Source organism: Ammospiza nelsoni, chromosome 9 (genome assembly GCF_027579445.1).
Source record: "Ammospiza nelsoni isolate bAmmNel1 chromosome 9, bAmmNel1.pri, whole genome shotgun sequence".
Classification (NCBI taxonomy): domain Eukaryota; kingdom Metazoa; phylum Chordata; class Aves; order Passeriformes; family Passerellidae; genus Ammospiza; species Ammospiza nelsoni.
In genome coordinates, this window is record NC_080641.1 from 9709370 (window position 1) to 9723146 (window position 13777).

Below are 13777 nucleotides of genomic sequence, written 5' to 3' on the forward strand. Positions count from 1 at the left end.
GATGTTTACATTTTTGTAGCAAACTTTCTTATATACTTTATGTAAATAACTTACTGTTTTGCATTCTTTTATAGAGAAAGAAAAAACTGATAGCCTGTTGGTTTGTTTAGTGTCATTGGAGAGGTGGCACTGTCACCCTCCACTGTCACTTTTCGGAAATCTGTAAATGTTAGAGTCGGAAAAATGAAAGCTCTCTTTTTTGCCTTAAAAAATCCGATGTCTGTGTCTTTCTGGTTTGTGTCCTAGAGTGACAGGCAGGAAAGGAAGGACCATGAGGAGGGAATGCCAGGAGATAGCAAGGAACTGCAGGAGCCACACAGCAGCCCAGGGGCATTAGGAGCAGTGGGTGTGAGCCTCAGCATCTCTGGTGGATTCTTGAAGCTGTGGCACACAGAGCCTGGTGAAGAGACCTTTGGAGTGAATCCCAGCAGGAATTAATGGCTGGTTTCACCCCAGGTGGCAGCATCCAGGTCCTGGGAGTAGCACTGCCAGAGACATGGCTGTGCAGTCAGCGGGTTTGTGGCCAAGAAAGGGAGGAGGAAACAGCAGGAGGAAGAGGCAGGCTGAGCCCTGGGCTCAGCAGCAGCCAGAGATGGCAGGGTTAAGGCAAAGCTGTGGCTGCAAATGCAGGAGTTTGCACTCACTGGTGCTCAGAGTCCAGCAGGGCTCTTTGCTCTTGAGATACTGAAAATGCAGCTGACTCCCCATCTGGATTTGGTTTTGTTTGCTAAAATGAGCTCCTGCTTCTCTGGTGCAGGAGCGAGGGACAGCAGCCCCTGGCTTAGAAGCTCCCTGGTCATGACCATGGTTATTCACTATTTCTCACTTTGCAAGGATTTACACCTTAAAAACCAACAAAAGGTTCTTTTTCATACACCATAAAGTATGAAAAAGTGCTGTCCTGGCTAGGGCAGCTCTTCTGTGCTTGGCTGGGCTGAAGCACCCTGACCCCATCCCCTTTGTTCTGCCCACCTCCAATTTCAGCACTGGACCAAAAGCATGAAATAGATTTTCCTTCTTTTTTTTTTTTTTTTTTTTCTCCCCATGTAAATGCAAGGGAACTTTCTGCCTGTGGTTGTGACATTGGGATTCCCCAATGCCAAGGCTGTGAGCCCTGCCTGGAAAGACAGAAAGACAGGCAGGTGAATACAGGCAGGGCAGTGTGAGGGCACCAGAGCTGATGGGTGCTGAAACCCAAGAGCAGAGTTACATAATTGGGACTGCAATGCAGAAACTCTTCCTTAATTTTTAATTATCCAGTTGCAGCACGTTTGTGGAGCTCAGCTTGGGATGCCAAATCATCCTGTGCACATGGGAAGGGCCTTTTGGGAGCCCAGAACATTCCTCTGGTGCCGTGGAGGATTCCAGACCCTGGCAGGGGGCTCAGAGACCTTGGCACAGAGTCAGAAACACCTATACCTTCGATTTTAGCCCTTGGAAAAAACAATTACCAACTTTGTGTGAGGATTCACAAGCCACAAAAGTCTTAAGTAGAATGATAGCTTGTTACAAGATAGAAAAGTAGAATTTTGGGGTTTTTAGAATGAGGGTTTGGGGTCCCAAGATGGAGGGATTTGTGTGTGCCTTGTCCTTCTTCTTTCTTCTTCTTGTCCTCCATCTTCTGCTGGAATGGCGACACTTTTGGATTGGTTTAGGGTACAGACAGACTGTCTAACATAGGTGATAAGTATTGGAAATTATTGTAAATAATGTACACATAGTTTTTAGTAAAAAAAGATAACACAGCCCCAAGGATGGTCAGTGTGCCTCAACCCGACCTGCTGGACAGATCTCAGCAGGTCAGAGAAAGAATGTCATAGATAAGAGAAAATAAACAACCTTGAGAAGCAGAACAGAAGAATCCTGACTCCTTCTTTGGCTGGGAAAAGAGACTCTCTGACACATCTTGGGGTCAGCATGACCACAGAGACCCCGAGAGGCCTTGGCTGGTGAAGGTGACAGGAAACCCTTCCCTGGTGTTCCTGTGGCACGGCAGGGAGAAGGGAATCCCCATGGCACCGAGGTGGCAGGATCTCTGCACCCACCCTGGGGCAGGGGAGAAGGTTGGTGTGCAGGTCTGCAAAGGCCTTTGAGGTGTCTCTGGTTCAGTGTTGGAGAAGTGGAAGGGAAAATGGTCATTTTGTATCCAGATCTCCCATAGAGCCCTTCCTTCCTTCCTTCCTTCCTTCCTTCCTTCCTTCCTTCCTTCCTTCCTTCCTTCCTTCCTTCCTTCCTTCCTTCCTTCCTTCCTTCCTTCCTTCCTTCCTTCCTTCCTTCCTTCCTTCCTTCCTTCCTTCCTTCCTTCCTTCCTTCCTTCCTTCCTTCCTTCCTTCCTTCCTTCCTTCCTTCCTTCCTTCCGCCACTTCCTTCCGCCACTTCCTTCCGCCACTTCCTTCCGCCACTTCCTTCCGCCACTTCCTTCCGCCACTTCCTTCCTTCCGCCACTTCCTTCCTTCCTTCCGCCACTTCCTTCCTTCCTTCCGCCACTTCCTTCCTTCCGCCACTTCCTTCCTTCCTTCCTTCCTTCCTTCCTTCCTTCCTTCCTTCCTTCCTTCCTTCCTTCCTTCCTTCCTTCCTTCCTTCCTTCCTTCCTTCCTTCCTTCCGCCACTTCCTTCCTTCCTTCCGCCACTTCCTTCCTTCCTTCCGCCACTTCCTTCCTTCCTTCCGCCACTTCCTTCCTTCCGCCACTTCCTTCCTTCCTTCCGCCACTTCCTTCCTTCCGCCACTTCCTTCCTTCCGCCACTTCCTTCCGCCACTTCCTTCCGCCACTTCCTTCCTTCCTTCCGCCACTTCCTTCCTTCCTTCCTTCCTTCCTTCCTTCCTTCCTTCCTTCCTTCCTTCCTTCCTTCCTTCCTTCCTTCCTTCCTTCCTTCCTTCCTTCCTTCCTTCCTTCCTTCCTTCCTTCCTTCCTTCCTTCCTTCCTTCCTTCCTTCCTTCCTTCCTTCCTTCCTTCCTTCCTTCCTTCCTTCCTTCCTTCCTTCCTTCCTTCCTTCCTTCCTTCCTTCCTTCCTTCCTTCCTTCCTTCCTTCCTTCCTTCCTTCCTTCCTTCCTTCCTTCCTTCCTCCCTTCCTCCTCCCTCCCTCCCTCCCTCCCTCTTTCTGCTGGGAAGCCCCATTTCTTCCCCTCCCTGTTTCTCCTCCTCTTTCAAATTCCCACTCTGCACTTTCCATCCTTCCTACAAAGGCAGCTGCCTTGGAGCAGCTTAGGCTTCAAAGTTCCCAAAATAACAAAGGTTAAAAGAAATTATTAAAAAAAAAAAAGGAATCATTGCTAAAAGATCAAGTCAGTGCCCCACTTGCACCTGGGCTCAGAGCTTCAAAGCAGCTGCAAAGAGCCCCCCATGATCTCCATGGTCAGGCTTCCCAATGCCTGTGGTCCTGCCTGCACAGGAGCTTTTGTAGTAGCCAGGATGGGGCTGCAGGTAGCTGGAAGGGGTGGAGGGTCCTGCAGCTTATGCTGCCTGTGGGGGCAATCTGGGGAAGCCTCTTGTGGAGGAGGAGGAGGAGGCTGTGGTGATGGGCAGAGCCATGTGGGTGAGGTGGGTGCCCCTGTCTCCTGGCCAGGCAGGGGGGCCAGCAGCTCCTCTGTGCCTCTGCTGGCTCCTCTGATTTATACAGATCATCAATATGACAATTATATACACCTGCAAATTTAATTACCTCCATTTTCAGAGGCAGCCACAGATTTATGCCTCTGTTCAGTTCCTGTAAATCTCAAGGAAGCTTGACTAGACCCAAAAGTCTTCCCATTGATTGCTGTGCACTGCTGGGCTCTGGCCATCCTGACAAGCTCTTCTTTCAGGAGTGATAAATTTGAGATGCACGGTTAACTTTTCCCCCTTCTATATCTTTCTTCCTTTATATTTTTTTCCTTTTCTATTCTGCCTTTCTCATCTTTCAAAGCCTCCCCACAAACCTGAAAATGGAGCTTGAAATCATGTAAGAGCTCCTAAACACAGAGTTTATGATGTTAGGCTGCAGCTGGCAGCAGCCTGTGCCTGCCTTCTCCATCCCTTTCTCTGAGACCAGCATTGTTCCCTCCAGGAGGATCACTCTTGGAAAAGCTCTTGGCCTAGCTGTGCCCAGGAGAGCAGACAAGGTTGTTTTGGTCCTGTTTGGGCCATCTCATGCCTCAGAAAACCAACAGGTCGTGGCTCTCCCCCTCGGGGGAGATGAGGAACAAGTGGCTGTGCTTGTTCCCTGTGCTGAGCACAGAAATGCCAAAACAACATCTCATTTTCCTGCCCTCTCAGCCTGGGCACAACGAGCACTCACACAGAGGAGTGTGTAGGAGTGAGCTGGAGTTCACCCTTGATGTGCAGCCCATGTCACCCCTGTGGAGCATTCCCCTGCTGTCCCAGCACCAGTGCCTGCCCTCCCCTGCAGGATTTGCTCTGATGTTTTCCTGAGTGCCTATTGGCACATTACCTTCCCTGCCAGCCCCTGATGGATATAAACAGTCCTTTGCCTCCCTGTGGGAATTGCTGGCTGGCTTGTAAAGCTGAAGGGAATCTTGGCAAGTTGTCTTGGGGCTGTAGGGTCTGACAGCACGGAGGGCTGGGATTTGGGAAGGGAGATTTTCTGGCTGGGTGTTAAAAGGATCACCTCTGTCACTAGGAGGGAGCTGCCCTGGGGTACCCCCTCCTCCCCTGGGGGAGCAGAGGGTCTCAACCATTCCCAAAGGGACTCATGGATGTGGGATGCATCCTTGAATGCTGGCCTGGGTAGCACAAACCTGGATTTGCAGTCACCCTGGAACCCCAGGAGACTGGGCAGTGTAGTGCGCTTTTGTCCCTTGGAATCTGCAGCCAGCATTGATAATTGAAAATTGAAATCGATAATTTATCAACTGATAATTTATCAATTGATAATTTATAAAGTGAAATTGAAAAAAAAATTAGTTAAAACTGCAGGATATCTATATTTGGTCCTTTCCCTGCTGCCCAGGGATTTCTTGACTTAGGTTGTGCCTCTGGGCTCTCTGGCTCAATAATAGCTGCTGGTGGCTCTGTCTCCCTTGAATTCAGCACCTTTTGTAGTGCTTTCATACTTTATGGTGTATGAAAAGGAACCTTTTGTTGGTTTTTACACGTGTAAATCCTTGCAGAGTGAGAAATTGTGAATAACCATTCCCACTGCTCCATGGGCCTGATGGTTTTACAGGCTTTTATCATGTCCTCACCCTGTTGTTTGGCTCCTTTACTGAGGATTCCTCACACAGTTGGTTTCTGCTCTTCACAAAGCCATTTGCAGCATTTCATCTTCCTGGTACCCCTCCTCCAAACCCCTCAAGCTTTGCCTCCTCCTTCTCGAGATGGTTGACCTGAATATCACTTGCAGGATTCCAGATCAGCTCGCTCTCACCAAGGTTGAGTTTCACCTGCCCACTTCCTTGCCCGCTTTCCTCCTGCACTTCTCAGCTTCAGCTTTGAGAAGACTAAATTTAGCCTTGGTGACCAACTTTGCCATCCTCCTCCCCTTCCAGAGTGTTTCTGAGCAACCAAGGCCCTGACAGAGATCTCCGTGGGGCTTCTCGGTAACCTCCTTTCATCCTGAGAGCTAAACCCTTACTCCTCCCCCACCTGGTGGGCTTCAGGATTACTTTCCTTCTCATCCCAGCACCACTTTGGCGCTTTGGGAAACTTTGAGGGTGGATTTTGATGAGAACTTTTTGAAACGAGTCTGTCAAATTGGATCACCATTATCTACTGGCTTGCAGTGTTGGGTGACCTGTATTTACTGATGCACTTACAGGTTCCTCTAACAGAGTGTCCAGGGCACAAGCAGAATTTACTGGTGTTTATTTTCTTGATGTACAACAGCTTTTATAAGAAATTGAGGTTTCCTCAGAGGTTTCCTCTGGCAGGTTTTTCTTCTCGAGTTGCTCACCCTTTCGGAGTGATAGTGATAATCGCTTGGTGGTTCTCCACTCCTTGGTGCAGTTCTGCAGTTCGTAGGTGAGCACCAATCTGAGGTCAGGGGTTTGTGCTCTCCTTCTCACTGATTGCTGGGAGACAGTTTAGCCGGGGTGGTAATTTTCCACGGCTGACTGGGAGCCTCTCCATCATTTGGAGCCTTTCCACAGAGACCTGGTTTTCCCTCTGGAAGAGGTGACGTGACAGCATTGCAGGGTGAGGTATCAACTACAGATGTGCTTCTTTCTGGGGTTTTTATAGCAGCATGGCATCTTGGAAGTGTCTTCACACATTCTCTCTATTTTCCTTTTGCTCCCTGTCGTGGGTGGCACTTGGGTTCTTCTGAGCACGACCGTGTCACCCCAGTGTTGGACCAGGAGGTGGATCTGCCTCCCTTCCCACATTTCCTCTGCAGTTCACAGCTATGGCAGATGGGAGCAAAGTAACAAGACAGGAGTGAAAATCAAACAGCAGAGATTGTCCCAATCTGCTTGTTTTTCCCCCAGCTTTAGGTCAGAATTGAGAAATGTGATGGAACAATGACCTTGGAGGGGAAGGTGCCCAGGTATGTCCTTGGCCTCATAGGGAGGAGCAGGGCAGGGGGGGCTGTCAGCTTGTAAAGTCAGCAGCTGCAGAGCAAACCTGGTCAGCTCAGCCTCACCAGTGATGGATCAGTGTCCTCTGCTCAAAAACAGCTCAGTGTCACCCCCAGAGTGATAGAGGGTTTGTTGCTGAGGAAAGGGAGGGGTTCGGGCTCTGGCGTATTTGGGACAGAAATCCCAGTTGAAGGCTAAAGCGTGGCTACAGCTTTGAAATGTAGCTCCCTGGTGACCTTCCCAAAAGCAAAGGCACCCTGCATTCCAAGGAGAAGCCTGGCTAGCTGTCAGCCAGGCTGGGGCAGGCACCTCATGGCTTCACGTGTACCAGCCTCAGGCTCAGGCATCCTGGTGGGGTGATCTCTCTGACCTAGCCTGAGAGATCAGCACTGCCTCTTCCTCAAACCTTTATGTTCTCCCATATCTCTGAGTCTTTTGGAGATTTTTCCCCCAGGGGCCCTCTCCCATGAAGCAGGTTCCTAATATATACACTGAGGTTTGTGTTTGCTGCTATGGAAAAACTGGATTGCCTTGAAAAGGCAGAATGACCTGCAGAATGAGCTGGTTTTGCTACCTGAGACTGGAGACAGGAAAAAATGCAAATGAAATATGGGTAGTCAGTGATGGATGTGAATTTTTAAAGCAGGTCCATAAAAACATTGATATTATCCCATGAATTACCTGTCACTGAAACCCTGGAAGTATAAATGAGTTAAGTATCAAGATAAGCGTTTTGACATGTGAATTGGTAGAAATCAAGGTCTGAGGTCCCAGCAGAGAGAGCAAGTGACTCATGGTGGGAAGGTCCCCTGAGTCACCTCAGGCACTGGGGACCCTGGGAGGAGTGCAAGGGTTGATTTAGCTGAGTTCAAGCCCTTTAAAGGATGTGTGTGGTTTAGGTGTGGAGCAAAAGCCTGAGCTAATGGGGAGCTTAAATTAACCACAGTCAGGTTCTGGCTGGAAAATAAGGCAGGTTTAAATGTTAACGAGGAAACACAAGTCCAAGTCAAAATCTGTGCTCGGCTCCCTGAAATGGCTCTGTGGAGACCAGCATTATGGCAGAGTTCATTTGACTTATTGGAGGCATCTATTAGTACAAAACGCTTCCAAATGGAGAGTAAAATTGTTTTGCTGGGCGGTTTTTCCCCTCAAAATGCTGATGTGAGTTTTAAAGGCGAGTTTCTCTCCTTGTGTGCCACCATGGCAGGTCTCAGTGGGGTGATGAGGACTTGGGAGGAGGTCCAGGCCAGCACCAGGCTCATAGTTCTGATGTTGCAGCAGCTCAGGTGCAGAGCTGGGCTGTGGCAGAGGGGCTGCCTCCCAAAATCAGCACGTGCAGAGATGCTGCCTCCAGAAGGACTGGGTTTGCTTCGTGTGGATCAGCTGTCCCAAGGGAAATGAGGCTGTTTGGGGTAATGAAGAACAAAGCAGGCACAATTCCACACATCTCCAGCACCTTCAGTCTGGTTTTTTGTCCTCCCCTCCAATTGCTCCTGCAGAACGTCTCTGTCCCCACTGCAGATGGTCTGGGAGGGGAGCAGCCAGGGCCCTGATGTTAAAAGCAGCAGCTGGGGCCTTTGGAGGCGGCTGTTCCTGCAGATATGAAGGACCTGGGCCACGTTTGATACCAGGTGAATGTGGCACAGCCTAATTAGTGGCCTCCTACTGTTATTAACCTCTGACTCAGACAGGCTATTTTTTAACAGAGGTGCAAGAAGTTAATACCAGTGCTAATGGCTTCCTATCCAAGGCCTTAATGAAAGCCATGCAGGGACCAGGCTTTTCATCAATATCTTTCAAACTTTGAACTTGAAATTATCTTCTCCCCCCACCATATTTTTTTTTAATTTTTGCCTTCCTGCCCACTTTTCTGCCTCCTCTGGGACATCCTGTACAAACTGCTCAGCAGGGTTGGCAGCTGCCAGCTCTGTAGCAGGGCTGATGCCCCACAACACCCAGATAAATCATCCCAGTTGGCCACATGGGTCACTGTAGCATCCCACCAGGTGGTGAGATGTCTGCTTGGAGAGCAGGACAAAGGGAAAAGTGAAATCTGTTGGACTGGGAGAAGAGAGAGTAAAGAGATGCTGTGTTAGGAAGGGAGCTTGGTCTTGATCTTGTCTTGGTCTTGCTTAAATCAAACTCCAAGGGAGCTTCAGAGATGCAGGAAAGCATTTAAAAGTGCAAAACTTTCAAGGAGAAATGGAGTAGGATAGAGGCAGTGTTGCTTAGACACTTGAGGAAAGGAGGAGAAGGTCCCAGGCTGAAGCTCTCCCATCCAGGCAGTGCCTCTGGGCGGGAGCAGAGGTGCTGGAGCAGCCTTGTCCTGATGGAGAGCTCATAGTTTGGGGTGATGGCAATTGATTTCTGGGGTATTTTCCTTTCCCTCTAGCCCTTCTGACCTGTGTGCAGTGCAGCTGAAGGGTCACATCCTGATGTCTGGTGGAAGAGGAAAACCTGCTCAGGCTCTGTGGCTGGATTGCGTTCTTCTAAAACAAGAACCCATTTTTTATTGAAATATATTTTTCTTTTAAAAAAATAAGCCTGTTTAAATAAATTTGAAATTATGACAACCTATTTTAAGGCTTAAATTTACTATAATCTATTAATCATTTAAATAACTTCCATCAAGGATTTCTTCTCAAATATTAATGAGCTGAAGGGTGCTGCTTTTACAGTGATATGTCAGATCAGGGGGAAAACATCTCTTGCTCTAGCTTTCTAAATGTCACAATGTCACATACTTAGTATCTATTATTTTCCCTCTTTACAATGGAGCAATGCTGGTATTTACATTTTTTCCAAATGTCAGTATGTTGAGTTCCTGCTGTGCGGGAAAGTTCTTGCCTTAATTACCCATAATTTCACGTTAGCAGGCAGGTGCAGGGAGAGTGTTTTCCTCCTTTTGAGCTGGTTCACACGAAGTTGAGAAGCCGTGGGGAGCTGGGAAAGCAGGCAAGCTTGATTTCCCCTCTCAGTCCATGAATAAAGACCGTGTGGGAGAGGAGGAGATGTGCTGCTCCAAATCCCCCCGGCTCCCAGGACCGGCTTTTCAAAGGGGATCTGTGTCCCTGAACACACAGCTCAGCAGTTAGGGGGAATTCCAAAAGTGCTTCTGGCTTCTTAGTGACTTAACTCTGGGTTTTGCTTCCCGCCCAGCCTGGTGGAGAGCTCAGCATCCCTGTGCTGGGGACACTCCAAGTGCTCTGATCACCTCCAGAAACACAGCCCGTGCTGAGCACAAACACGCTGCCAGTTCCCTCTCTGTGGCTGATGCTTCTTTGGATTAATCAATTCAGTTTGGGAGGTTGAACCTGGGTCCCCATGCAGATTTTTGCCCCCTCCTCCCCACCTCCCCTGGCAGCCAGCTCACTTAAGGCGGCCTAATGAAATTAATTAGCAGCAAATTTAAAACGTTGTTTTTCGGCGCTGTAATTGAATTCCAGTTTTCATTTGAAGGCAGCGTGAAACAAGCGAAATAAAGATGACAATTTGCAAAGTGAGAGGGGTTGCCAACAATGGGGCAGATACAGGAGGGAAAGATGTGCCTCAGTGGGATGCTGATCATGTTTTTTTTTTGGTCATCCCAACAAAATCTGCTGTTTTCACCAAAAATAGCTAACTGGCAAATGTCAGGCTTGAGCTGATGGCTGAGATGGAGGTGGTGTGAGATGGTGATCAAGGTGATCTGGTCCGAGGGGGACACAGTGATTAAAACAGTGCCCATCTCTCCTAGGGAGAGGTGCTGGTGTTACCCTGCCTTTGGCTGAGACCCAGCTGTAGATGTCCCTGAAATTTTGGAGCCAGCCAGGTGAATTAGGTTTGATTTGGTGTTTCGTCCTGGAGCATGTGTGGTGTCCCTGCCTGGGTGCCCTCTACTTCCATGACAGCCCAGCTTTGTCCATGTGTCTCACTGCCCCAAGCTCTGGAATTAAAGGTGCTTAGGGAAAATTGGGTTGCTTGGGCAGAAGCTGCAGGTACCTCTGCAGGTCTCTGGGCTGAGTCCTGGGGGGAGAGCTGTAGAAAATGGTTGAAAACTGAAAACCTCTGAAATCACGGCCAGATTCATATTTCACTGCTCACAAAGGGTGGTAACTATTTTGCCTGCAACAATTTGAGATGTGCTCCCAGTGACCCCATGATGCTGCTGAGAATTTGTCCTGTATGCCGTGTTCCCAATGTCTGAAGCTGTGTGGGTGAAACCTGCCCAGACTAGAGCTGGAAGGACACTGCTGGGTTACTGCTGTAACTAAGTGCTGTCTCCCGGCACCACAGCTGGAGTTTTGGAGAGGCCCACATCTGGATTATACCCAGAAATATGGCTTTACTCCCCTTTAGCCCTTCAGGTTGTGATTTATGTAGGGGCATCCATGGTGCTGGCAGGAGATTCTTAGGACTTCTGCTGGTCACAATGACCCTGAGGTGCGTTAGAAAGTCTCTTTTCCCAGCCTGGTGGTAGAAGAAGGAGTCAGAGCACTTCAGTTCTCAGTCTCAAGGTTGTTTATTGTATCTTATCTATAACATTCTTTCTCCTGGCCTGCCAAGGTCCGCTCAGCAGGTCAGACAGAGGCACTCTGGCTGCCCTCAGGGTGGTGTTATCTTTTTATACTAAAAACTACATGTACATTATTGACCATAACTTCCCAATACCTATCACCTACGTTAGACAGTGAGCTTCTACTCTAAAGCAATCTGTAAGTGCCAACATCACAGCAGAAGATGGAGGCCAAGAAGGAGAAAGGCAGGACATGCCTGGATTCCTCCACCTTGCCTCCTGAACCCCCGTTCTAAAAACCCCAAAAGACCTATTTTTCACCCTGTGACAAACTAACTGTTATTCTACTTAGACTTTTTTGGCTTGTAATTCTTCATATAAGGTTGGTAATTTTTTCCATGTGTCATAATCAAAGTCACAGGTGTCTTATGCTCTGTGCCAGGGTGTCCGAGCCCCTGGCAGGGTTCAGGATGGGACGTCCTGAATTCCAACACTGATGACTAGAGGCTGTGCATCCTTTGGTCCCTCCAGCCATGTTTTTGGGAAGGGGTGAGCATCTCCCACGAGCCCTGTGCTCCAGACCTCCCCCCTGACCAGCTTCGCTCTTGCAGAGATCTCGGGCAACACGGACGACATCCCGCTGGTGCGCTGGCGGCAGCAGTGGCTGGAGAACGGCACCCTGCTCTTCCACATCCACCACCAGGACGGGGCCCCCAGCCTGCCCGGCTTCGACCCCACCGAGGAGCCCCAGACCGAGTCGGCCGAGGAGGAGCTCAGGATCCTCCACATCTCTGTCATGGTAGGTCGGGGGGTACTGGCTGTGGGTTTTTCTGGGTCTGGATTGAAGGCACTTGAGACACTAATTCATGTTCAGACTCAGGTGTTTATTATTTCTTATCAGCCAAACAGGCTCACTAATGTGAGTTCAGCAGCAAGGCACAAAATAGCCAACAATCTCTTGTTACAAGGTCTTTTAAGTCTAAACTATCCAATTAAGAACTGACACCTAGATTATTTTCCTTTTAACCTAGTAACTGGTCCCACAGAGCCCCCAATGGGGACTTTTCTGCCCAATTACAAAATGCCACCCAAACCCATGAAGAATAAGGAAGAAGAAGAAACCCAGGACCACACCCTGTGCCCTCCATCTTGCTTCCATCCACAACATATTAAAAATCCCAAACCCTCAATTTCTCACCAAGTGATACACCTACACTGTTCTCTATAATCGATTCCACACTTTTGTGGGTTCCAGTCTATCTTGAAGTTTAGGAAACTTTCTCCATGAGTGAGGGTCAAAGTCAGTGCTCCCCTGGGGGTCAGGGCACCCCAGAGCAGACAGAGAAATATTCCCAGTGCCCTGGGTTCCCACACTATGTAATGGGAAGGCAGCCCCTGTTTAGCTGTCCAGAAGCCTGTAGAAAATACAGTGGCTTTTGAAAAGACATTTATTTCCCCATCTGGCTCCAGCTGCCATAGGATGTGTCCACCTGCCCTGGGCACCTCTGTGAGTGGTGAATGCTGAGTGCCTTCACAGGCTGCTTCAAAGCTCTCCCTTAGTTTGCATCACTTTGAAAACACATTTGTGGGGTGCCTTTATCCCTGGGGGTTCTGTGCTTTGAAGGTCTCAGCCAGTTAACCCAGGGTAAATTCCCACTGACTGGTCAGGGGCCCTTTGCCCAGTGCAGGGTGCCTGCTGCCCTCTGCCCTGCTGCACAGCCTGTGTCACAGGGCCACCAGGCACTGTCACCACCACTTTCATCAGCCTGGCAGCCCCCTGGCCATGGCTTCATGTGTCGGGGTCACACAGCAATACACACCCAGCCACACAGAGAAAGGCAGAGAAAGGAGAAATCTGTAGACTGGGGGAAGATCTGTGGTGTGTTTGTCGATTGTTTGGGTTTTTTTCTGTTGTGTTGGAAAAAACTTGTAGAATCCTACAATTTTTGTGCCACTGGAAGATAATTAGCCAATGTGTTGCAGAGGCTGCAAGCAGGCTGTTCAGTTGTATCTGCCCTAATAAGAGCTTCAATTGCTCTTCCAGATTGCAGCCCCAGGCCAGGTTTCTCCTCCATCATTTGTGCTTGATTAGTCTGAGGGGAAAAAAAAATTGTTTGCAAAGCCACTCCCCAAAACATCTTGCACCTTTATCTCAATTTTACTGTCTGCTCCCAGCTGCTCTAAGAGGGTGCATCACCTCTGGAGAGGCTGGCCCTGCTGTGGTCTTGATCTCCTTGGGCACTGCTGTAAGCCAAGATCAAGGCAGAAGTGCCTGGCTGAAGGTTTGTTATGGAGCTGATGAAAAGGATCTCTGCAGCTCATGGCTGTCATGCCAAAAAGTGCAAATGCAGATTGAGTCCTCCCCTGCCCTTTTTTCCCCATCACTCTCAGCTCTGCTCCGACAGCATCCCTGCCTCCTGACAAACAGAGGCTGGCTTTTGTGCCAGGAGCCAGCATCATGTGGAGTTCTCAAGGCTGATTTCCTTTCTTTGCTGTGTGGTTGCCAAGGGAGGAGGTGTGAGTGACCGTGTTCACAGGGGTCTGAGGATGAGGGAAGATATGAGGATCTGACTCCATGTTTCAGAAGGCTGATTTATTATTTTATGATAGATATTATATTAAAACTATACTAAAAGAATAGAAGAAAGGATTTCATCAGAAGGCTTGCTAAGAATAGAAAAAGAAAGAATGATAACAAAGGCTTGTGTCTCAGAGTCCAAGCCAGCTGGCTGTGGTTGGCCATTAATTAGAAACAACCACGTGAGACCAAT

General features: G+C 48.9%; 1 protein-coding gene across 1 annotated transcript in view; it reads left to right on the forward strand.

The window, feature by feature from the left end:
• The window catches only part of ASTN1 (astrotactin 1), a 61834-nt gene that overhangs the window by 10752 nt on the left and 37305 nt on the right, over nucleotides 1-13777 (forward strand). The window contains exon 2 of the mRNA XM_059478820.1: nucleotides 11618-11805. Coding sequence (XP_059334803.1) covers nucleotides 11618-11805 — 188 coding nt within the window. The remainder of the gene's footprint in view (nucleotides 1-11617; nucleotides 11806-13777) is intronic.